Source organism: Halichondria panicea, chromosome 5, assembly GCF_963675165.1.
Source record: "Halichondria panicea chromosome 5, odHalPani1.1, whole genome shotgun sequence".
In the NCBI taxonomy this organism is placed as follows: domain Eukaryota; kingdom Metazoa; phylum Porifera; class Demospongiae; order Suberitida; family Halichondriidae; genus Halichondria; species Halichondria panicea.
Genome location: NC_087381.1, coordinates 7,346,710 through 7,372,727, shown reverse-complemented (window position 1 = coordinate 7,372,727; position 26,018 = coordinate 7,346,710). Strand labels below are relative to the sequence as shown.

General features: G+C 39.9%; 4 protein-coding genes and 1 long non-coding RNA gene across 22 annotated transcripts in view; 3 read left to right on the top strand and 2 right to left on the bottom strand.

The window, feature by feature from the left end:
• The window catches only part of LOC135335856 (uncharacterized), a 62,449-nt gene extending 57,434 nt beyond the window's left edge, over positions 1 to 5,015 (top strand). For 4 of the 6 annotated variants that reach the window (XM_064531466.1, XM_064531470.1, XM_064531465.1 and 1 more), the window contains 2 exons: positions 1,630 to 2,208; positions 2,276 to 2,760. In XM_064531466.1, coding sequence (XP_064387536.1) covers positions 1,630 to 2,208; positions 2,276 to 2,613 — 917 coding nt within the window. In that variant the 3' untranslated portion in view covers positions 2,614 to 2,760. Of the gene's footprint in view, positions 1 to 1,629; positions 2,209 to 2,275; positions 2,761 to 2,858; positions 3,417 to 4,286 lie in introns of those variants that run through there. The other 2 variants (XM_064531464.1, XM_064531463.1) reach the window with 2 other exon arrangements.
• Positions 1 to 26,018, bottom strand: part of LOC135335843 (uncharacterized) — a gene marked incomplete in the record, with an annotated part of 743,773 nt that overhangs the window by 197,431 nt on the left and 520,324 nt on the right.
• Positions 1 to 26,018, top strand: part of LOC135335909 (uncharacterized) — a 45,554-nt gene that overhangs the window by 6,819 nt on the left and 12,717 nt on the right. For 2 of the 13 annotated variants that reach the window (XM_064531609.1, XM_064531602.1), the window contains exons 1-8: positions 23,341 to 23,678; positions 23,737 to 23,883; positions 23,941 to 24,048; positions 24,162 to 24,305; positions 24,597 to 24,791; positions 25,026 to 25,145; positions 25,429 to 25,641; positions 25,845 to 26,009. In XM_064531609.1, the coding sequence (XP_064387679.1) occupies positions 23,612 to 23,678; positions 23,737 to 23,883; positions 23,941 to 24,048; positions 24,162 to 24,305; positions 24,597 to 24,791; positions 25,026 to 25,145; positions 25,429 to 25,641; positions 25,845 to 26,009 (1,159 nt within the window). In that variant the 5' untranslated portion in view covers positions 23,341 to 23,611. Of the gene's footprint in view, positions 1 to 7,084; positions 7,632 to 7,705; positions 7,850 to 11,414; positions 11,547 to 11,609; positions 11,844 to 11,891; positions 12,081 to 12,128; positions 12,357 to 12,415; positions 12,812 to 12,862; positions 13,016 to 13,070; positions 13,296 to 13,339; positions 13,490 to 20,690; positions 20,907 to 21,050; positions 21,237 to 21,322; positions 21,524 to 21,573; positions 21,757 to 22,909; positions 23,070 to 23,156; positions 23,679 to 23,736; positions 23,884 to 23,940; positions 24,049 to 24,161; positions 24,306 to 24,596; positions 24,792 to 25,025; positions 25,146 to 25,428; positions 25,642 to 25,844; positions 26,010 to 26,018 lie in introns of those variants that run through there. The other 11 variants (XM_064531605.1, XM_064531604.1, XM_064531599.1 and 8 more) reach the window with 10 other exon arrangements.
• LOC135336126 (uncharacterized) lies at positions 106 to 4,020 on the bottom strand. Its single transcript, XR_010394736.1, has 4 exons — positions 3,753 to 4,020; positions 3,632 to 3,700; positions 643 to 3,574; positions 106 to 248 (listed from the first exon to the last, which is right to left on the bottom strand). It is a non-coding gene; the product is annotated as an uncharacterized LOC135336126 (long non-coding RNA).
• Positions 13,892 to 20,367, top strand: LOC135335966 (uncharacterized). Its single transcript, XM_064531704.1, has one exon. It carries the CDS (start codon positions 17,040 to 17,042, stop codon positions 18,876 to 18,878), a length of 1,839 nt encoding a protein of 612 aa, XP_064387774.1. The 5' UTR covers positions 13,892 to 17,039; the 3' UTR covers positions 18,879 to 20,367.

Here is a 26,018-nt window from a genome sequence, read left to right as displayed (position 1 = left end):
AGCCCAATAAAATAATATTGTGTCCAACTTGTTAGATGTAGTTACACTAGTACAATTTTGCTCGGAAGCAAGAAGCAAAGTGTATTAAACGTAGAGAGACATTGCAACATCGAACATAATTTTTGTAAAATTAATTGTATAATAAATAGATCGATTATAAATTATTATTATTGTATAATACATTTTTGTAACATTGTACAACAATTTCTTCCTGGGTCTCTGGGAGAAGCTTGTCATTGATAACTCCTCTGAATCACAAAATTAACACAATACGTACAAACATGACATAGTTATAATTATTACAAAGTATACACAAACACAGCGTCAAAAATGTATGTAATGAAAGGTACACATGGCTCATATCCAGGTATTAAAGCAATACCAAAAATAAATGTCATATTCCTATTCTACTATGCATAAACAATTAGAAAACACATTAAACGCTACTCACACTAACTTAGAAGTCACTTTGGAGGAACGGAAACATGATAGAGAAAGTTTACTACAAGGAGTTACCAATTATTGTTTTCATAATAGAATGCCAGCATTGATGGCTATTCTCATTCTATTGAATATGGGCTTTCATATAATGCAGCATTCAGTAAGTAATAGACTTGCAAAACTGAGATATAGGAACAAAACCTTAAAATGTAGCTGTTTTGAGCACAAATCCAAGCACAACTGCCAGTAAGTGTACTAGAACATCAGCTGGAGTTATCTGGGAAACCATGTGGATGCTAGAAGCCCAGTACATATCTGGATTTCCCCCTGTAGAGATCAGCTGAAGAGAAAAGTGGGCAGAGCTCAACCAGTGCATAGGCGTAACAAGCCTATTCTTAGAGTGTGACGTCACACGTTGAGATTGTAGAGGATCACGTGAGGTGTTTTCAATCCCTTCTGTTCTTTTATCTATGGTATGACAAATGTTGTTATGCCTCGGTGTGCATGCGCAAGCGAGGTATACGGTAGTGTGTTTGTGTGTCTGTACTGTGTGTCTGTGTGTCTGTGTAGACCGCTACAGCTGCTCAAGGATGAATCAAGTGCAAGTAAGAGTTTTTATAGGCTTCTAGTCATGTTTACTTGGATTTTAATTCGTGGATTTGCAAAATAATGCTTCGTTCTCGAGTTATGCCTAGTTTTGCTTACTTGGAATGCCATTGCAGCCTTTTCAGAAGAGCACGTAGCCAAACTTGTTTACCGAGTGTTACTACTCTACTTAGTAGTTAGCTCTGTACTATAACGCTAGCTATTGGTAGCTGCAAGAGTGAGGATGAGAGCTGCAAGGCTCTGCTGATGGCAGCCATTAATTTTAGAATTGAACTTTTGGCATCGATCGTTTATAACAACAATCATGGTCGATCATTACCCATTCTTTGAGTTTGCATGCAGCAAAATAATTATTGCAAAAATGTTCATCAGCTATTAGTAGCTTTATGTTATGTAGCTTTGGCATCTCCACCGAGGCATCAGCACCTGCGGTGCTTTCATTTATACTATAACTAATAGCTATTATATACTAGTACATCCTTTCCTAGTACATCATTTCCTTTACACAGTACCACATGCACATTTACATACCTTGTACATGCACATAGACACGCACGCGCGCACACGCACACACACATGCAGACGCAGTTATCAACGTCGTTCGAGTCAACGACACTGTGATTGGAGACCCCCTCATGACCGTTCCCCTCTATGTTCAAAACAAGTCAGCTATAATGCCGCTGGGGGAAGACGATCTTATTCATCTCTGTTTCGAAGTTCATGGCAGTTCAGACGCTTACTTTAACCTTGTGAGTGACGATTGCGTCAGTGTCAATGCTCACTACCAACAAATTGCCGCTGGGGAAGATATAAACATTGTTGATGATATTTCAGTACGAGCAGTTGCTAGCGATGGGTCTTGTCACAATATCGAAGTGTTGCTGGATCAATGTACGGCTAGAGTGGACGGTGTGGTGATTAATGATATGTATTCGATGAACGATATTATGGTGAGAAAGTATCCTTCCAGAGTGCGTATAGCTGTTCCAAACTGCGGCTCTGCTAGAGGATTGGTCATGTGGGTCATGTGTCAGACGCAAACTTTCTGGAGCACCGATCGTACTAACGCTGATGGAACCGAATTCACTTTCCAAGGAGAAGCAATTCGTTTTGTGGTTGCCCGTGGACTGAATCTCCGTGAAGAATCACACGGTATTCTCGGTGAGTTAGTGTATAATCATACGTAGATTGTGATCACTGATTAATTATACTCTTACTCTTTCCACAGGCCAATTCTGGAATATCCCTATCCAAGTGGTGCCTTATAACGGACCTTTCACAGAGCATCAAGTTGAAGATGACGTTGCCACCTTCAGCGTAATTATCAATTCCCCAGGCGATTCCCCTAGGCAATTTATTGCCTGGTTGCGATTCCCTAGCTGGGAATACGAAAGACGAATGTATTGTCTGTATGCCGGAGATGGGCACGCTGGTAGTGTGTATGAGGTGCCGGCTGGTCCTGCTAATGGACCAGTGATCGAGGGAATTTACACCGACTATATTGTTTCCGGACAGTTCGAAACCGATTTTGAGTACAATCAATTCGATTCTAATATGTGTTTGTAGTTGAACCTTTAAATTTACTGTTTAACATTTTTCCGATTGTAACACTTGTAGTTATGTACTAGAACTTTTTATAGCTAGTCTATAATAGTATTATTGAATTACGTATGCTGTGTGGTGTGTGCTTCAATGATATTGCTTTCTCCTAAATCATACTTGCGCACGCGCTTGTGCATCTCTTAATATTCGTGCACTGCATGTGTGTATACCCGATCCACACACTACATATTTCTCATGCATTTCTACAGCTACCTTGATGACAGTCAACGATACCGTATCTGGAGACCCTCTCTTCTCCGTGCCACTAAACGTGCCCGACAAGACTTTGATCATGAATGTTGGAGAGAACGACCCTATTAATCTATGCTTCGAGGTGCACGGTGACGATGGTGGTTTGTTCAATCTTGTCAGTGATGTTTGTGTCAGCGTGAATGCTCGCTACGCTAGAGTTATACCAAATGAGGATATCAACATCGTTGACGCTATATACGTGCGAGCTACAGATGCAAATGGAACTTGTAGGAATATTGAAGTTTCCCTGGGCCAGTGCAGTGCATCTATTGATAACGTCACTGTCACGGATTATATGAATGCTGGAATAACCGTTCAAAGGTTCCGCAATCGTGTGAGGATCGTGGTTCCCAACTGTGCCGACATCGATCTTGTGATGTGGGTGTCATGCCTGAACACAACCTTTTGGAGCAGAGCAAGCACTGACGAGAATGAAATCATTTTCCACGCTAATAATATTCGATTCGTGATTGCTAGAGGACTGGACCTTGCTGAACGGTCGCACGGATTGCTGGGTGAGTAGGAATTATAGTATCTATATGTATAGTTATAACTAGGGTGACACAAGGTGTCATGGGGCGAGCGTGAGCGCAGTACAGGTGGTTCACATCTATGTGTTGTGAATACCTATGCCTGTCTTGTTCCAAGCATGCCTGTCTGGCCTCAGGAGTGTCTGTAGAAAAAAAACACTGGCTTATCATTATGAATGCCACTGCCAAGTGGCACTTACCCGAGGCTCTGCTGGTTTGAGTTGAAGCAGCCATTTGCTGTAGGCGTGCCTGTCTGGCCTCAGGAGTATCTGTAATGAAAATTACACTGGCTTATATCACCTGTATGCCACCTGTACTTACCTGAAGCTCTGCTGGTTTGGGTGGAAGCAGCCATTTGCTGTAGGCGTGCCTGCCTAGCCTCAGGAGTCTCTGTGTCCCGTCTCAGTTGCTGGGATGCTCTATTGGCATCCAGTGCAATTGAATTTGAGTGCCTGACTTCTTTCTCTTCAGCTGTTTCTTGGGCTCTTGCTTGTCTGTTTCGATCCCTCCTTATTCGAAGTCTTTCTTGTTTGCGTTCGTTGTCAGGATGCAACTTTTTCTTATGCCTCCAATTGTGCAAAATACACGACAAATACACGAAATTGGTAAGGACCGCGTGTGTAAAAACCGGCTATCAGGCCGTGTCTTATGTACCATTACATACATACATACATACATCTACATACAGAGAAATTGTCTACCGAGGTCACTAAGATAGGGCTCGCTACGCTCGCCCCAATTATAGGGGTATAAAAATATGGTAATCTATATGTGGGTGATTTATGATGTGTAAAAGTATTGCTTGATGTGGTATGTTTCTCAGCTGGTACAATAATGATTATTTTCATTGTGCAGGTCAATTCTGGAACGTCCCTATCCAAGTACAGCCCTACACTGGACCAGTGCAGGATGGAGTCAACAGCGATGGCTACTATGTCGTAACAACCAACCATCCCAACGAGCCGCCGCGATCTTTCGTCGGCTGGCTCTGGCCTCTAACCTGGGAGTACAAGATGGAGTACTGTCTCTATGCTGGACAAAACCAGGCCGCTCCTCTGTACGAGATCCTTGATGATACTGTCAACAGTCCGGTGATATTCGGGGAGTACACTGACTACATAGTGGACTCACCTTACGCCACTGACTTCAGCTACAGCCATTTCGAGGAGTCCAGATGTGCAGCCTAACACAACTTTTATGCGTGTATAGATTTTAGTCGAAAAAACTACAGAATTAACATTTAGTTTGTACGTGAGTGAATGTGAGTAATGCTATAACTAGTGTTCAAGCTGGCGCTGTGCTAATGCCTCTCGCCATGTTTTTGCTTTCGCTTAAAAGTATTAGAGTGTTATATTAGTATTAAAGTTAGCTTATCTATATAAAGTCACTGAGAAGAAAAGACTTATTTACATGCATCTATTGTTGTATTATGTGTAGTTCAGTGTATATAATATCTAAGACTAAGAAGAAAAGACCTGTGTACATGCATATTGTTATCTATATTGTTATATGGTAGTGTTTTGTGGCTTACCAGGCCCTCAAGACAAAGATGATTCTGCCAGGAGGATCTTGGATATTATTTTTTTCTCACACATGGGGGATGAGCGCGCATGCGCATTACATCCACAGGAATAATTAAAGGGTGTGTCCAAAGATATCAATTTCACAAATGGCTACTGCTAGCTAGCTGTTTTAACATATATTTTCTGAGTATTGTAGCTAACAAAAAGCTAGCGCTTTAGTGCAAGGCTAACTCATATGTTGAATAGAAAGTTTGTGCGGACAGATGATGCTATGAAAGATTCTGAAGAGACTGCAACAGCCTTCAATGTGAGTCAAACTAGCCATAACTCGAGAAAGAAGCTTTAGTTTGCTAATCCACGAATCAAAATCCAAGAGAACGTGGCTAGAAGCCTATAGAAGCTGTTAGTTTTTGTTACATTGCAACCGTTGAGCAGTTATAGCTGGAATACACACACACACAGACAGACAGACACACACACAGTCAGCTTTACCGTATCCCTCGTGCGGCTACGCCTCGAGGCATAATTATAAAATTGTTTCATGATCATGTGAGTGTATGGTTAGCTATTCATTAAATAATTATACTAAGTATTATAATTATTGTTTGTCAAGATGATCTGTTAGTCCATGATTTGGATTTCATGATGCTTTACGGTACACGCAGTGAGTAGACAGCAAAACATTAACGTAGATCTAACGTTTATTTAGCATTGTCTATACGTAAACATGCACTGTTTGGTTATACCTACAGGCTCCACCAGAGCATGATGTGTTGATACAGGGCAATGCTAAAACAACAACCCATTAGCCAACACAAATAATTTTGCAAGAAAGCATAATGTTATTTTGGTCCTCTGATAAACCATATTCTTATCCTATAATTATATAAAGTGACTAACATAGTAGATCTAGCTACTAAAGGCTTTAACTTCCTGCATGCACATGACAAATACCTGGAGTATATAATTATGGATAGAGCTGCATTCGCAGATAGATTTAGTGTATAATGTAAAAAAGAATGGGAGTTTCAAATCAGCTCCTACTGACATTGATCACCTTGCTCATACTCACTACAGCTGGTAAGACATGCTCAACAAGTTTATTGCAAGCTCAGCACTTTAAGCTGCATCCATGGTCGCGGCTATAATTGAGGTTGTAGCAAGAACAGTCCGTGTGAAATAGTGCTAATTTCCTGTGTTTCCAATCCCCTTCCTCTACTATCTATGGTTTCACGTGATGCAAAAACTGTCCTTTATCAGTTACTGTATTACTAGAATATTTTACTGGTGAAACCACAAATCTACCAAAAATTTGACCCTTTGCGATATAACTATTGCATTCTAGCAGGGATCGCTATTGGAAGTAATCACGTTTAATTATCTGATGCTCGCAAAAACATTCCAAGCTAAAAATTAACACTTACCTATGCACTGGAGGCAATGACTACCATTATTGAAATACAGTCCTGCATTATTATTGACACAACAGTCCTCAGCATTGGAAGAAGGTCCCCCCACAACAGCAGTAGTACAGCCAGGATCAGTGAAGCATCCAGTGAATTGGGCCTGAGCTGCATGCAATCAGCAATATTGATATAGATATGCACAATGATAATATAAGATACAATAGATAATAATAATATAATTATAATAGACTGTTACATAATTCTATGTTTGCTTGTTTGCAATTGACAATGAACACACACAGTCATATAATTATATAAAAGTTATTAGTACAACCAGTAGGTTGTACATAGGATTGACAGTGCAGTTGTGTGTTTTCAATTATTGCAAAAATTTTGACTCGTGTTTAGACTGCTCTATTTCTGCAGGGAAGGGCCACAGCAAGAAACTGAGTTGACAGATAGCTTAGTTAGCCTTTTATCTGTCTAAATGTGTGAAATTATAGTCAATGAATATTCTCATGCATTACTATTGATATTTGAAAAATTGCACTATTTTCATATTTCACTGCGTTTTGTCTGACTGACTAAGTAAGTTAGTAAGTAAGTAAGTAAGTAAGTAAGTAAGTAAGTAAGTAAGTAAGTAACATTCTTGGAAAGCATTTCCTCCTTGTACAGACATGTTCAGAAGATTCTAGATGCAGCCTCTAGTCGACTAGAACCCTAGACTAGAAGTGTATGGTTAGCTATTCAGTTAAATAAAATCTACAAGTATTATAATTTTCAAGATCTGTTAGTCCATATAATTTGCATTTCATGATGCTTTACGGTACACACAGTGAGTAGACAGCAAAATACTGACGTAGATCAAACGTTTATTTAATATTGTCTATACGTAAACATGCACTGTTAGGTTATACCTACAGGCTCCACCAGAGCATGATGTATTGATACAGTGCAATGCTAAAACAACCCATTAGCCAACACAAATAATTTTGCAAGAAAGCATAATGTTATTTTGGTCCTCTGATAACCCATAATATTATTCTTATCCCATAATTATATAAAGTGACTAACACAGTAGATCTAGCTACTGATCATGAAGACTTTAACTTCCTGCACATGACAAAGTCCTGGTATATGGATAGAGCTGCTTTCACAGTAGATAGATTTAGTGTATACAGCAGGGGAAAAAAATCCAACCAGAATGAGAGTTTTAAATCAACTTGTAGATCTACTGATATTGATCACCTTGCTCATTTCCACTACTGCTGGTAAGACCCGCTCAATAGCTATAATTATAAGCTTACCTATATCTATAATTATTATATAATTATTATCTTTGCAGTTCAGGCTCAATTCAGATGCTTCACTGATCCTGACTGTGCTACTGCTGTTGTGGGGGGACCTTCTTCCAATGCTGAGGACTGTTGTGTCAATAATAATGCAGGACTGTATTACAATGATGGTGGTCAATGCTTCCAGTGCATAGGTCAGTGTTAATTTTTAGCTTGGAATGTTTTGCGAGCATCAGATAATTAAACGTGATTACTTCCAATAGCGATCCCTGCTAGAATGCAATAGTTATATCGCAAAGGGTTAAATTTTCGGTAGATTTGTGGTTTCACCAGCAAAATATTCTAGTAATACAGTAACTGATAAAGGACAGTTTTACGTCACGTGAAACCATAGATAGTAGAGGAAGGGGATTGGAAACACAGGCAATTAGCACTATTTCACACGGACCGTTCTCTCAATTATAGCCGCGACCATGGATGCAGCTTAAAGTGCTGAGCTTGCAATAAATTTGTTGTGCACTAATAGAATCTAATCATAATCAGTGGCGTGTACAATGGGGGGCTTTGGGGGCTTGAGCACCCCCCTGTCCTCCCAGACAACCATGAAACTAATTGTATCACTCAGTAGCTAGCTAGCTAACTGTGCAGCTCTATCTCATTGACACAATGATTACAAGTCATGACCACGCCCAATTGAGCATGTGCAATCAGTATTGCCATTCCAATGTTGTTATGTAATGCTAATTGCATGCATAATAGATCCTCTGCACTATCCCAGTCACCTCTTGCTCCACTGAGAGATACTGAGAAGCAATGACTAACACTAGAATTACTGGACATCCCCATTGTGATTGACCAGTTTGCTAGGATGTACCCCAGAAGAATAGTGCATGGAGATCCTACAAGATGACTGACTCATAATTATGTCTTATTATCACGCTATGCATGCATTAGATCCCATTTGAGTGTATTTAGCAGGGAACTATGAGCTATAGTACCGGTACTATAGATTACTCTGGGCTACAAACTACAACATTATACATTATATTGTCATTTACAAGAAGATACACAGAAAAATTATTGTAGCTAGATGCTTTGTCTAGTAACATAGTAACAGAACTAGAATGGAAGAAAGAAGCTCTAGAGGAGAATAGTAGGAGCCGCTCTTTTCTTGGGCAGTGTGCTGTACTTTTTTGCTGCAAGGCTGCATGGGGGAGGAGCTGGATGTATGAAAGATACGCCGAAATAAATGCGGGGGCGTAAAATCGCGCGCACTATGCGTGCGGCTCCATTTTTTTTCTGTACTTTTGAGCACCCTCCTGCTTCAATCTCTAGAAACGCCCCTGATAATGGCAGTTTATGCTAAACTAAAAGCTTATGATCATGCATAGACAACAATGAACAATCAATAGAAGGTATAAGCATGATCTAAACATAATTAGTGCTGATCACATGATCTCCAGCCAATCAGCTTATCTGAAAGCAGTCAGGTGACCATGAATTAAATAACTTAATCCACACTTAAGTGTGCTCTAAGTTGGTTAAGTGTGCTTTAAGTTGGTTTGTTAATGCACACTTTTTATCAAACAACCATAATACAAGCAGATTGAATCTGAATGTCATCATAATTATAATAATAATACAAGCACAAGCAGATTGAATACGTACACAAGCAAAGCTGAAAAGTATTAGAAAGTTGAATGTTATTGTTTCGATTTGTTTCATGTGTACCAAATTGCTGACTTGATCATAGCATCGTTTTTTCGTCTGAAGAAATAGGCTCAGCTTGCTTCGAAGATGTACATACCTGTACCTAAGCCAGATCGATGTAATCGTTTCATCAAAGGTGCTTCGAATATCATAGCTTTCCAAAAGAGCAAACCAGATACTCATTGCCATATAGTTTGCGCACAAAGTTTCCCATCCAGTAAGCCAGATCAGCTGGAGGCATATCCAGTAGTATAGTGGGATCAGGACTGTTGGTCAGCAGGAGAAATAAGTCGAGAACATGCCCAGTCAGTCCAGATAGTATCTCCTTCTCCTTTGCATCAGTTACTGGATCTACAAACCTACTAAAACTTGCTATATTACGTCTAGCTAGCTAGCTAGCCACCAGCAACTGATTTAAAATGTAGCTAGATTTAGCTGCCACGAGGCTAGAGCTCACGTGACATAGCTGCCACGAGCTAGAGCTCACGTGACAGCACTAAATCCTTTAGAACACACCTAGCCAAGTCACGTGTTTTAATCTGGTGCACTCGGATGGCCTCTCGGTTACGTAATGCTCTCGGCTGCGCCTCGAGCACCACGTTAACCTCGAGGCCATCCTCGGCATGCAGATTAAAACACTTAATCTTGGCTAGGTGTGTTCTAAATAATACTTATACACGAATTATTAATGTTCTTCCAGTGATTTGATTTTCTCAGTCCAAGTTCTTGCCACACATCGACACTGCAGTGACAAAATCAGAACATGAATAGTGATTTTCAAAATCTAATGGATTGGAAGCAATAATATGGACATTGATCTTTAATACTGCCGAGTCTCTAATATAAACTCAGCTTAGTTATGGAGATGCTACCCCGCAAAGATGGCTAGTGGAAATCAACAAATCGGCCAATAACTCAAGAAGTGTGATATCCCCACTTCCAATATATAGCTGAAGCAATAAAATACCATCATGTACTACTACTGTGATCATTCATTTACAATAGATGCAATTCATAAGTCAGTTCTTACCCCACAAATAAAAAGAAGAAGCTAAGTGTTGTAAAATCTTCAAATTTTGTGTGCTACCGAGAGTGAACATGACTTCTAGCTAGTAAATAATGTTTCATTTTGTACCTAGCCATGCCTCAAGACAAATTTTAGGGCTATTCATACTTTTACTTACCTAGTATCCTCTCATTTGCAAAAGCTTCTTTTGACCTCAAAACCAGGAAAATCACACCTCAAGGTGTCTATTGGTTGCAACGCGCACGGTCCCTCACGTTGCAAGCATAAGCTCACGTGATCCCGTTTCCAATCCCCTTCCTCTACTATCTATGGTGAAACACCTCACTCCTATATCTTAGCCTCAATTCCAGGCCCTTAATTTAGTCCAAAGTTCATTGAGGCATTAAATCGAGGCTTCATAGATATCACACACACAGAGCTAGAGCTAAAGAGATGATGGCTTCAAGCCAATCAGGAGAGCTGTTTGGTTTTTGCTTTACATTCATTATGATTATAGATTAACATTATATTTTTAGTTAACTGTTGGTTCAGTAGTTGCCGTGTATTGTTTTTATAATTATACCTCAGTGTGCAATGCGCAAGCGTTTTGTGTGTGTGTGTGTGTGTGTGTGTGTGTGTGTGTGTGTGTGCGTAAACTGTTACAGCTGTTGCAAAATAATGTGAGTTACAGGTATGCCTTATGCCTGCAGTTTTGCTTGTTATTGTAGCCTTTTCAGTAGAGTGCATAGCAAAACTTATCCATGGAGTGTTGCTACTCTACTTAGTAATTATTGTTAGCTCTATATCTGTACTAGAACGCTTCTAGCTATTGGTAGCTGCAAGAGTGAGAAGAGAGCTGCAAGGCTCTATACTGTACTGATGCAGCAGCCATTAATTATACTTTTGGCATCCTTTTTAGCATCAATCAAGGCCAATTATTTCCTACTCCTTGAGTTTCCCTCTGAATACGTACTTTTATCTATACTGCATATTATGTAGCTTTGACACATCCACCAAGCTTTTATGTCACCATAACTGTGCAGTGTACGGCTTTGGCTCGGACTCCTTCACTAGACCAGAGGCCCAATTTCCTTATGATTTTCCATTTGGATACTTCAAGGGTCCATCTATTGCACAGCTTAGGGTAGCCATTGACTACAATGGGGAAGGAACAGGTATTGTTATAGTAATAGAAATAGAGAATGGAGTTTTTATGTTGCTTACTTCCACACTAACAGCTTTAGAAGGGGAGTTTGGTATAGGTCAGAGTGTTGTTTCTCTAACTCTCAACCCTGGCGGAACTACCTCCATCATCTTCCAAGCAGACAGAGTGGCATTGGAACCAGATGAGACATTTGTGTTGGAGCTGGCACTGCTTAATGTGGCCAATGTTAACCGAGCACTTTTTGATTCATCTTTGCCAAATGTTTTCTTTCGGAGTAGGCAGGAGTTCATTATACAGGATAGCACAGGTAAAAAAATTATGCAAATTATGCTATTCTGAGTAATTTTATTATTAGCCCTCGTTTTTCGGCTGAGAGAGATCGACGAAGTTTTAGATGAGGATGATGGCTTCATCTTCATTGAGGTGACAGTGGCCAATGAGGTAGAACTGGCCTCCAATGTCTCATTAGTTCTGACACCCATGATCACTCCTGAAGATTTTAGGCCTCTACCAACTACCAGACCATTTGCAAGAGCTAACACTAGTAAGCTGTAAGGTTTCTTTATAATTATTTAATTCACTCTGACCATAGTTCCAGGCAGGATAGATTTCTTTACTACACCCATCACACTGAATTTTATGGCTGGTGGGGAGATTCTTTTAGCTGGAGATGTACTGATATACGATGATCTGGTTGACGAAGCCTTGGAGTATTTTGTGGTTACTTTAACTTTTCAAGATCCAGCTAACGTGCCACCATTAGCTTCAATTGAAAGCAATGGCGGTGATATAATTCGCATCGACATTGTAGACAACGATGGTGAGTTAAATAAGTCTATATTGATGTAGAAGAGTGAATATACAATAATCTGTACACAGAGATCTTTATTGGGTTTGCTGTACCAAGTACAACATATCCGGAGATAGAAAGTGATCATCGAGTTCAAATTATCAAAGGAGAAGGCAATGTCACTGAACAAACCATCAGCTTTGTGGTCAATTTGTTCCAAACTGCTCCAGACGGACTTGGAAATGCCATTCCCTCAGATTCCACAGGGGACAACGATTTCTCATTTCCAACATCAACTTTTCTATCAATAGCACCACAGGAGAATGAAACATTTGCAACAGATTTGACTATATTTGCGGACAATCTGCCTGAGGTAACAGAAGCTGCTCAACTCAGACTAAGTTTACCCGTTGACGGAATGTTCCCAGGGTTTGAGATCCTCCCCCAATACCCTGATTTCTTCATCATTATTGAAGATAATGATCGTGAGTTATTATATCAGTATATCATTTTAGTAATGAATTGAAACTTTTCAGCATTTCGCATTGGCTTCGAGAACACCTCGTACACAGTTAATGAAGGGATTGGATTTCTGGAAGTGTGTGTGAGAATGTTTGAACCTCCAGAGGAAAGTTCAATAGGAAGATTAACCGTCGATCTTGGGGTTGAAACTGTACAAGGCACAGCAGGTATAGTGATGCTGTTACAACACTGCATGTCTATTGTAATCTGTTTGATTCATAGATGGAAATGACTATACGGAAATGACTGGACCCCGTTTTGCCCATTTTGTAAGCTTTAGTGATACTAATCGTCGGAGTTGCATCATGGTTCAGATAGAAAATGATACTCGTTACGAATTTGAAGAGCAATTTTCTCTGCGATTTATTGAGCTTGAAGGCACTACTTTACCTAGTACCCTTGTACTCGATCCATCTGTCAGTAACATCACAATTATCAACAATGAAGGTGAATATAGTGCTTGTCATACCCGCTAATCCATACATGTACAGAGGTGACTGTTGGTTTCATCAACCCACTATACTCTGCCAGTGAGGACGAAGGACCAATCATATTCACTGTGGGAGTGACTAGCTATAGTGGTCATACATTGAACAGAGATATTGAGTTGTCCTTCTCAACTGTGGACGGTTTGATAGCAGGTGAGAGTCTTCATCATATGACAAACATAATTATACCAATATTACATTTACCACACACACACACACACACACACACACACTTATTTTGACTAATGCCTGGACCTAACTCTAAGAATTCAAATCAGAGGTTAATGTTCAAACTAGAGGTTGATCTTCAACACCTAATCAAATAATAGCATGGAGTACTAGGCCACACCATGACAAACCACAAACATAAAACAGTGAACAGCCAACCAAATCACAGTCATAGATCACATGAACATCAGCAGTTAGAAAACACATGGCAAAGCTTCATGAGAAAGAAAATAAAGTAAGCTACTTATAACAAATACAATACCTACAATGTATGTTGCTGGCTTTAATTAACACCCACGCTTAGTACTGGCTGCTGGCACAATATGGGAGACCCCGATACGGGTACCAAATTACGAATTACATGCATAAACCCAAGAATATCTGTTCTCCCCCTATACGTCTATAATATACCCCCATACTGTCCATACTTGAGGTACTCAATGTGTAATTAGTGTACTAATACAACTGTGAATATACGGTCAGTCGAGGGAAGAGAGTTGACGTCATCAAAGATCTTTAATTCCCCATTCTCGATTCTCAAGGTCGAGCGGCTGACTGTATCTTATTTAAAAAAAAAAAAATTTTTTTGTTTATTTGTGTGTCTTCTCTTTTGATTATCCTTTGCTGTGTGTGTTTCTAGTTACCCTCCTAAAAGGTTCCCTAATTAAGGCTCTAAATACCTACTTCCCCGCCCTATAATGTCCACACGTAACTATGTACAATAGTAGAGGTCTTGGCATACAACAATAGAACATAACAAACTTATATGTACATACCTCTGGAATAAAATAAACATCAGATGTCAATATGATTGAAAAGTAAATTAAGCGAGCATCCCGTTTGAGTTAGTAATATGAGCAGTGGACACAATTCCACCCAAAAGTTATTTATTATTTTCTTATAATTTTATCTTGAAACCTCGAACACACACACACACACACACACACACACACACACACACACACACACACACACACACACACACACACACACACACACACACACACACACACTACTATCTATTTGATGCCTGTTGCTAATTCTAAGAACCAAAATTTGAGGTTAATGTTTGTTGTATGCTTGCTTCAGCTAGTTTAACCACATAGAAGAACCCACATTCCCCAATCACACTATCAACTACATGTACCACAAAACCTGACCCAGACAATACAGGGTTGTACTTTATACCTAAGCCCCCCTCAGAAGTTTTCTTTTAAAAGCCAACTTGAAGTATCACAGCAACCAATATCAAGTCCAAGTTAGAAGATAAGTCTTATAATTTATGTCAGCTTGACCTCAACGTTTTACAGCTTTACAATAATTATTCAGCATGGCCCCAATGTGAATAGATGTACAATAACTATTGGGTGTTATATAGCACTGTAGTTGCATGTGTATGTGACTGAATGCAACAGATGAATGGGGAGAGTTGGTGCACCATTAAAGACTCTTTAACCCATCATTCTCGGCTCTCCAGGCCGAGCATCTGTATGCTTTTTTGTTTCTGTCTGTTTCTGTGTTGTGTGTACCTTTAGTCAATTAAAGAAATCAGATCAGCATGACCACCCCCCAGTAACATACATGTGTACATAGATAACTAATTATGAGTACAGTACTGTAATCTATAAATATAGTAGGATGTGTAATAATGTAAAGTAATACTAAGGATAAAGAAAAGACACAGCGCTGACAGCATTTTTCTTAAAAAAGCACAGAAAGACACATACATGTAACAGGTCAAATTCTATCAATTACTACATCTACATGTACATATAATTACCCAAACCCCCTCCCCCTGGCCTCCCTTGAGAGTAGTTAAAACCAGCAGATTAGACCCAAAAAACACAATTCATGCAAGTAAAGACTAGATCACAAGAGTTGAAGGTAATAAAGTACAAATAAATAAAACTGCATATTATTGTAATAGTATAATAATAGTTAGAAGCATGAATATAAATAATAGCTAGCTAGCTTACCAGCTTGAAATTAGTTATTCCTGCAGCCATTCATGTCTCATAAGTTTAATTTGTAAATGCATTATAAGGAAATAGGAGAGGTGGTTACCCAATTCTACGGTCAGATAAGGCAGTTCCTCGCAATTTATTTTTTCGTTTCAACCCCTCCAACACACACGTGCTCCTTGAGTACGGGGCTGAGTCTGTGGCGTTGGGTCTATGCCCTCTGGCATTGCGCCTTATGTGGCTGGGCCTCTCGTTTCGGGCTCAGTCGAGGAATCTGGTTTCGATATGAAGTCACTGCCCTTAGTTTATGTGGTCCACTTCTCACAACCCTAGGTTATTTAACTGAAATTTATTTAACTGAAAACCAATTAATTTGAAGAGACTGAATGGCTACTTGAATATCGGCTATATACATACTGAATTTCAACACTTAAATGTTTTCACAGCCATGAATAAACAAGCTAAAGAATTCCTAAAAGCCAAATCGGCTCAGTATCAGAAACTTCGCTCAGCTGTCTCTATCCTAGAGGAAAACATTCAAAGGCAAAACCAACTGAAATTAGGAGCGATCCCGGAAGAATTCATACCGAAACCTAACTTAACCTGCGAAAACGACACTTTCCATCAACAATTTCTATCAGAATACTCCCACATCTTCACAAAATATCTAGAAGCAGTAATAACCAGCAACAACCAGAGTTTGGCCCAAACAAAGACAGCACTAGAATCTCTTGTGAATGACACAGAACGAGATTTACTTAAATTTGAAATACGTGACACAGATATCCAAATACAATACAGAAAATTCCTAAAAGAAAACAAGATCCACGGACACGTCCCCACACCTGAGTTGCAAATCAGACTAAATAAAAAACATCGGCCGCCAAGGCTTTCTCTCGGTGCGAAACGCAATACTCGCAGAAAACGGTGTAGAGAAATATCTCAACACCCAATAGCCCAAAAAATTCCCAAAACATCACAAACTCCTTTTTTATGGGAAGGCCCCCAACCGAAACACAACCCACCAGGTGCGTCCACAATCTGAGCTCACTCACCCTCACCACTGCCGAATCACAATTACTAAATAAAGGCCTAAGCTTCGCACCCACCAAAAACTTATGTAGTACGGAACCCAAATTACAACTGTTACGAGAGTTTAACGAATACTCAAAGTCACTTAGAAGAATATACACTAACTCTATATATTATCGCACGCCGAAACCAGTAAAAAGTGGTATACCCACAACGACAGAAAAAGTACATAGACCAATGCGATTCCTACCAACAACCACATACTCTTCTTTTAATGATACATACAATAGTGGATACAGAAATGTCGAACAATACATTTCCGTCACAAAAGATAATATCAATGACCAGTTACACGAAATCTTCAAGCCCAAAACAAATGTCACACTCGCAGAATCTCTAGCACTACAAAAATTCAAAAAACAAAAAAAAAAAAAAATCGAGTCACCATTAAGCCAGCAGATAAGAACTTAGGCGTAGTTGTAATGGACACCACAGAATACGTCCAACAATGCCTCCTAATCTTACTAGACGATAAGGTATATAAAAGAACCGCCGAGTATCCCACCACCAAAATCACCAACCAACTCCAAGAAGTTCTGTCAAAATACCATACCACACTCACTAGTACGGATAAGCGGCTAAAACGATTCGTTCTCCCCAATAAAGACATTTTCCAAATTCCACAATTTTACGGCATTCCGAAAATTCATAAACAATTCAAAAAACTGCCACCAGTCAGACCCATAGTTGCAAACTGTAATTCTCCACTAACGCCAGCTAGTAAGCTCTTAGATCATGTGCTTCAACCCCTAGCTCAAACGTATGAAGATTACCTACAAAATTCCGCTTGTTTGTCACTAATTCTAGAAGACTTACAAATTCCCGACAATGTGCTATTAGTAGCAATTGACGTCAACTCATTGTATCCCTCCATTCCTCAAGAGGAATGTCTGCAGATAATATACACCGAAATGTTAAGTCATAGGTACACGTTGCTGCTAGACCCAAATCTAATCATCCAACTCCTACAAATATGCGTTAATCACAATTATTTCGAGTTTGGACCAGTTACATTCCAACAAATACAAGGCACAGCAATGGGAGCCCCGTTCTCACCCACCATCGCTAACATATTCATGTCGGTAATCATCAGAAGATTTTTAGAAAAACAACCAGCTAAACCTCTCCTGATTAAAAGATACATAGATGACATTTTTATAGTGTGGCAGCATGATGAAAACTCGCTAATCAGCTTCCTATCCGAACTCAATGTATCCCACCAAAAATTAAGTTACAAATACTCCTACTCATCTCAACAAGTCTCGTTTCTAGATATGACAATTTACAAAGGTCCCCACTTCCACAAATCCCGAAAACTAGACACAAAAACCTTCCAAAAACAACAAAATCTCTACCAGTACCTACATTATACATCAAACCATCCGAAACACATCTTCAAATTCATCATCACCGGAGAATGTACCAGACTTGTGCGCACAAACACCACCATCCAGGAGTTTCAAACCATGACTCAGCTCCTTAGCATACGCCTTAAAAAACGAGACTATCCCCAAACCCTCATTGACAAAACCATCAATTCCGTGTCATATGAGAGAAGACCTCAGTTACTTCGGAAAATGAAAAAACCTCCTGCCAGAGTAAGACCGCCCATTTTCAAATGCCTCTCGCCTCCAAATTTCCAATTGCTAAAAAGCGTCACACTACAGCACTACAAAGGCTTACTATTACCCAGTCCCAGAATAATCAATCTGAAACATCAAAATCTCGGTAAAGAACTCATTAGGGCCAAAATCAGTTTAAACGAAGAACAAACGCTCAGAATTGAAGTAACCTTTGATCAAGTCCACCAACACACAATTACAAGAAGCGTTCCCACTCTCACACAACACACTCGAATAAGTAAGTGTATGAAACCGAGCTGTGCAACATGTCAACACCTAGTATGTAATAGATTTTTCAGATCATCGAAATCAGAAAAAACGTATCCAATCAGACACCAATTTTCCTGCAATTCAAGATATCTCATATATCTAATTACATGCTCACATTGCAAGAAACAGTATGTGGGTTACACCACTCAAACGCTTCGAACTAGAATCAATCATCATCGTAGCAATATTTTCAACAAAGTAAGAACGTATATAAGCAACCACTTCAACTTTACCGATCACTCTGTCAGAAACCTGAAAGTACAGTGTATTGACGCAGCAACGTCCTTCACAGAACTCCAAGCTTTAGAACACTACTGGATAGCTACACTTAGAACAATTATTCCACATGGACTAAATGTATTATCATAATGTATCCACGTGTTTTTAATTAAGTCACATGACTTGCAGTAAATACACCTCGATCCATTTAAAAAGATAGCTGTGCAAAATCTAAAACAGATACTGAGATTGCGCATGCGCGTACCGTTCCCCATGTAGGGGATTGGGACCTTTACCCACAAGGGTGGGGTCCCAATCCCCCACCCTTGTGGGTAAAGTCACACACACACACACACACACACACACACACACACACACACACACACACACACTACTATCTATTTGATGCCTGTTGCTAATTCTAAGAACCAAAATTTGAGGTTAATGTTTGTTGTATGCTTGCTTCAGCTAGTTTAACCACATAGAAGAACCCACATTCCCCAATCACACTATCAACTACATGTACCACAAAACCTGACCCAGACAATACAGGGTTGTACTTTATACCTAAGCCCCCCTCAGAAGTTTTCTTTTAAAAGCCAACTTGAAGTATCACAGCAACCAATATCAAGTCCAAGTTAGAAGATAAGTCTTATAATTTATGTCAGCTTGACCTCAACGTTTTACAGCTTTACAATAATTATTCAGCATGGCCCCAATGTGAATAGATGTACAATAACTATTGGGTGTTATATAGCACTGTAGTTGCATGTGTATGTGACTGAATGCAACAGATGAATGGGGAGAGTTGGTGCACCATTAAAGACTCTTTAACCCATCATTCTCGGCTCTCCAGGCCGAGCATCTGTATGCTTTTTTGTTTCTGTCTGTTTCTGTGTTGTGTGTACCTTTAGTCAATTAAAGAAATCAGATCAGCATGACCACCCCCCAGTAACATACATGTGTACATAGATAACTAATTATGAGTACAGTACTGTAATCTATAAATATAGTAGGATGTGTAATAATGTAAAGTAATACTAAGGATAAAGAAAAGACACAGCGCTGACAGCATTTTTCTTAAAAAAGCACAGAAAGACACATACATGTAACAGGTCAAATTCTATCAATTACTACATCTACATGTACATATAATTACCCAAACCCCCTCCCCCTGGCCTCCCTTGAGAGTAGTTAAAACCAGCAGATTAGACCCAAAAAACACAATTCATGCAAGTAAAGACTAGATCACAAGAGTTGAAGGTAATAAAGTACAAATAAATAAAACTGCATATTATTGTAATAGTATAATAATAGTTAGAAGCATGAATATAAATAATAGCTAGCTAGCTTACCAGCTTGAAATTAGTTATTCCTGCAGCCATTCATGTCTCATAAGTTTAATTTGTAAATGCATTATAAGGAAATAGGAGAGGTGGTTACCCAATTCTACGGTCAGATAAGGCAGTTCCTCGCAATTTATTTTTTCGTTTCAACCCCTCCAACACACACACACACACACACACACACACACACACACACACACACACACACACACACACACACACACACACACACACACACACACACACACACACACACACACACACACACACACACACACACACACACACACACACACACACACACACACACACACACACACACACACACACACACACACACACACACACACACACACACACACACACACACACACACACACACACACACACACACACACACACACACACACACACACACACACACACACACACACACACACACACACACACACACACACACACACACACACACACACACACACACACACACACACACACACACACACACACACACACACACACACACACACACACACACACACACACACACACACACACACACACACACACACACACACACACACACACACACACACACACACACACACACACACAGATTTTGCTGCAATGGCTGGTCTGGACTACACTTCAATTATCAACATGCCAATCATTCTGAGCATAGGCATGCAAAGCATTCAGATTCCAGTTGAATTGATTAATGACCCAATAATTGAGAATAATGAAATGTTTCAAGGCACATTAACCATCATTAGTGGGGTGAAAGTGTCCCTGAGTCCAGGAAATGCCAATGCTACCATTATCAATGACGATGGTATGTACATGTACTATGATAATTATTAATTTTACTAGTAGCTTATAATAGTAGTTGAAGGACATAGCATATTTGAGAGGACGTGTAATAGAATCTTGGGCACGCATAATATTATTTTTTGCAATTGATATACGACCTTCATAGTTATCTGTCAAGAGTTGGAATTGCTTATTAATGGTCGTATTGAGTACTCACCTGACACAACGGCTCCATACCTTGAGGGAACTAACGCTGAGCACATCTGTTTCCCTGGATTCGTTCTTATCGGAAACGTGATCAGAGTTTGTCAAAGTGACAGCACTTTCGATGGATTACCACCAACGTGTCAACGTAAGTTGTTCCTTAACTTGTGAGATGAAAGCTGCTAATGTTTTAAACTTGATATAATAGAAAGTAGACTAAGAGCATTCATGCAGGTTTAGAGTGTGAAGAGCTGCTACCTCCTGGGAATGGATCAATCTTGTATCACATTGGCATCTCTTTCCTGGGAACCATAGCAATGTACACGTGTGAGGATGGGTTCTTCCTAGATAGGGATAATGAGAGGAACTGTACCACTGGAGAGGCAGGAAGTAGAACAGTGTGGGCGTGGACTGGCCAAGAACCACAATGTGTCCGTAAGTTGTGAAAACATATGCTGATTGCTAATCACATAATGTGATCACAGCTTTGTGTAATCATCTTCCACCACTCGTTAATGGAATGATCATCTACAATGTGTCTGAAGGACCACATAGGACAGTTGCTACGTACACCTGTGATGAAGGGTTCCAGCTTCAAGGATATGAGATAAGGACATGTGAATATGGAGTGTGGGCGGAAGCTAGTCCTCTTCAGTGTGCACAAGAAGGTGTGCTGCGATACGTAAAGATTATTGCTCCCTCAAGCTTGTAATAATTATAACAGCATCACTGCGCTCAGACTTGGGCATGCATATATTGTACATCTGAAACATGCACGCAGCAAAAAAATTAATTGCAAGCTAAGATATGAATTTCAATTTTAATCCTTCTAGCAAAACAATTCGTGAATATAGGGAACATGTATATGTCTACGTGTATGTTTTTAGCTCAAACATAGATATAAGAAGGGAGAGGGATGGGAAACGCTACGTAAATAGCATTGACGATCCGCGTTTCGGTCAATGTTTTCTTCTTTATTTCCTCCAGCCCATGCTTTTAGCTAGTACTAGGCTATAAACTAGCTACTGAGCTCCATGTATTAGCAATGGCTAGTGGAACAGTCACAACAAGGTAGCAGCAATAGTTAGTGAGACCCCTCCAAGCAGTAAAAAGCAGCTTGGACAGGAAAATTCTTGAGAGGAGCTCTGTCTGTACCGTTGAGTATTCCATTACAGTCACAGACATGATAGAGAAGTATGAAAATGTAACAAAGTTCTGTCGTAAATTACTGTGCCGATACGATGAACCCAATGAATACAAAGAGACAAGTTTATCTATCTACATTCAATCATTGATGTAACTTTCTAAATGGGTACACAAAAAGTCTGCTTTTAAAAACTAGCTTACTAAGAAAAAAATGAACATTACTTACCAACCTAAAGCCAAGTGGCTTTGATTTTACTTGCATACAATGTCCAGCTACTTAATTGAGAAAGAGGGAATCATTAATATTTTGGGCTGTAGTCACAGCCTCTTAGAAGGTACACAAAGCCACAATAGAGCCGAAACGATAATACAACACTAAAAAAAACTGCCTTTGAAAGTTTTCAAGCTCTTAGTGAGATGCACAACGCTTCTATATGATGCACGGTAGGCGTGGATGCTCAGCACAGGACTAAGAGTCCCAGTGGGGAGCTGTGAATGATAGTAATAACATTTCCCGCTGGATTGGCGGAATTTCTAGAGGCGAAACGCGGATCAACTTTCACAGAAGTGATTGTGCGCACTTGCTCCGTTTCCCATCCCTCTCGACTCCCTTTTTATATCTATGACTCAAGGCAGTACTTAAGACTATTATTTTATACCATTAATCTATTGCAGCTCCTTTACTACTGAGTGAAGGTGCTGTGATTGGCATTGTGATTGGATCATTGACTCTCATTGTTGCTCTCTTGGTGGTCGTCATTTTGCTGGTTGCTCTGAAGTATCGGAAATATAAATCACAGACCTCGAGCATCAATGAAAGTAGTCCACCAGATATGTGAGTTTATCAGTTCATTGCTAAGTTTCTCTATAGTACTTGTATTGCTGATGCTGTGCTAATCTCCCTCACCTTGCATGCATGCAGGAGGCCTGATGTTGCTGATGAGCTTCCTGATCATGACTATGATTATATAAGTGTAGGAAATTCCGAAACTTCCACTGAAAATCCTCAACCATCTACAGCAGGGGAGGGTGCTTCAGAGGTGCAGTTTAAACTAACACCCTGTGAGGCTTATGGGCCTGTGACAGTCCCCATGAACGATAATAATTAAAACCAGTTACTTCGAATTCATATAATGTACAGGACATTGAAACAGATGTAGATCTAGTTGTGAACTGATACTTTATAATTATTATCATCCAGAAAAAAACCATAATTATTAATTAAGGCTAAGTAATTTCCTGTACATGACAAGATTAAAGTTAAAGCAATTAAACAGTAACTATGGAGCCAGTACAGTAGGCTTTAACTAATAGATGTAGAATTGCTTCCACATACAGTATAGATCTAGATCTATCAGGAGCACAATCAAAGACAGGATGGGAGTTTCACATCAACTCCTATTGACACTATTAATGACAGTGATCACCTTGCTCACTTCCACTGGTAAGGCATGCTCATAATTATAGCTCTTTACTAAAAGAGCTATAAATTATCTTTGCAGCTCAGGCCCAATTCACTGGATGCTTCACTGATCCTGGCTGTGCTACTCTTGTTGTGGGGGGACCTTCTTCCAATGCTGAGGACTGTTGTGTCAATAATAATGCAGGACTGTATTACAATGATGGTGGTCAATGCTTCCAGTGCATAGGTAAATGTCTAGCAGGTTTATCTAAGTTTTGCTTTACATGCATGACCGACCATACAGTGGAACCTCCAAATAGTGAAGTCAGTGAACGAGGTTTGTCTGTTATTCGGAGGTATCCAATACTGGGAGGTTTTACCACACAGTGTTACCCAAATGTGTTTAGTATAGGTATGTAGAGACAACAATGACTTACAAAATAATAAGAGGCTATAGCTTCAATTGATTGTGTATTTTGAATCATCTAGCTGCATAAAATGTCATACATTGTCGACCCTGTGCAGGAGTGGTGATTGGTTTCACTCAGACTGTGTACCAAGCTACTGAAGATGTGGACGACAACGTACAGCTGTTTGTGAACGTTCTCATGGGTGAGCTCAGGCATGATGTCATTGTTAACTTTGCTACAGAGGACGGTTCTGCCCTTGGTAAGAAGAGCGACTCTATAGTGCTGCTATAGATACGCATACGTATGGGGCACTGTACTGTGTATATATGTATGCACACATGTGGTGTACATACATGCTGAATATACAACAGTGAAACCATTACCATGCATGTTTAGACTCCCTTAAAATAGAGACACCTTGATAGACAAACATTCTCCACAGGTCCCATGCAATGAGTAGACTTTAAAGCAATACTTGCTTCTGAATGTACAATTATGTACTGTGTGTCATTTTTATGGATACACAATTGATTTTATAACTTCCCCACAGATGGATCGGGCTACACTGGTGTGACCCAGACTCTGACCTTTAACGAGGGGACAGTGTCCATTCCCATCACCGTGGATATACGGAGAGATGACATCAACGAAGTGTTGGAGCGTTTCATTGGTCGATTGACAACTGATGATGTTGACATTATCCTATCACCCAACGTCACCACCGTAGAGATTACTGATAATGATGGTACATAATATTGTGTTTATTTCTCAGTGGCTACCTTTGGTTGTATAACTATAGTTAGGAACATCTATTTACAAAATGAAAAGATGCATTCGATAGCTTTTCTGATATAGCTCTGTCATTTGTTATGTTTAGACCAAATGTCCCCAAAAACGAGGCCTTTCTACTTTGAATAGGAACATCTATTTCATTCTCTACACAATTGTCACCTTGTAACTTATTCTGACATTGTTGTAGCTGTGACTGTGAGTTTCCAGCAGCCCATCTACATGTTTGCTGAGGGGGTGGGTAGCGAAACAGTGTGTGTGGAGAAAGTGGGAGCCACCACTCAATCTATCTCCGTCATGGTGACAGGACGTAAGTGTGTGTGGGCGTATGATGTGTGGGGGTGTGTGGAGGTGTGTGAGGGAGGGGCATTGTTTAGTAGCTGCATGCATACCATTTTTTGTATTGGCTATTGATATTGTGCATGAAGCAGTGATATGTCCACAAAGTTGCCTGGTAAACTAGGTCTCTAAGAGGTGGTTGTTTTTATATAGAAGTGGTTAGTACCAAACACCACCACCGACCAGTGCAGTTTTAGTTTGGTATCCAACAAGAACAGCTACTGATATGTATCCCCCTCCTCACACACATGCAGCATTCCAAGCTGAGACTGGTAACAGAGTTGATTGTGTTATCACATTTGCACCCGACCAGTTCTTACAATGCATCGATTTCAACATCACGGACGATCATATTGCACTGGAAGAGACTGAAATGTTTAGCTGGACACTAATGGTACAGGGATCACCTGAGCTGGTCACTCTGGGTGATAATAGCGCTACTGATGTCCTTATCTTGGATGATGACGGTAAGACACACACACAAACGCACACTAGCATCGATCTAGAGCCACTGTCCCTATAAGAAGTCTTTTATGAGCATCATAACATTGATACATAACAATTCAACAGTTCCTAAGTATGTACTTATTTGTTGAAACTGTACTAACTCTAAGTAATGGATGACTATACTGTGTATACCCCCTCCCACCACACACACACACACACACAGTGCTGTCTCTGACGGTGACCAAAGGAGATGTGATCCCTGAGAGCGCCACCACTGCCCGCACTTGCATCACGTTCAGTAACCAAATAGCCAGAGACGTTGAAGTGGAGATATCTACACAGATGGGAGTGCCTGAAAACAGCAGCACACCTGCTCCTGCTGGAATAGGTGAAAGGT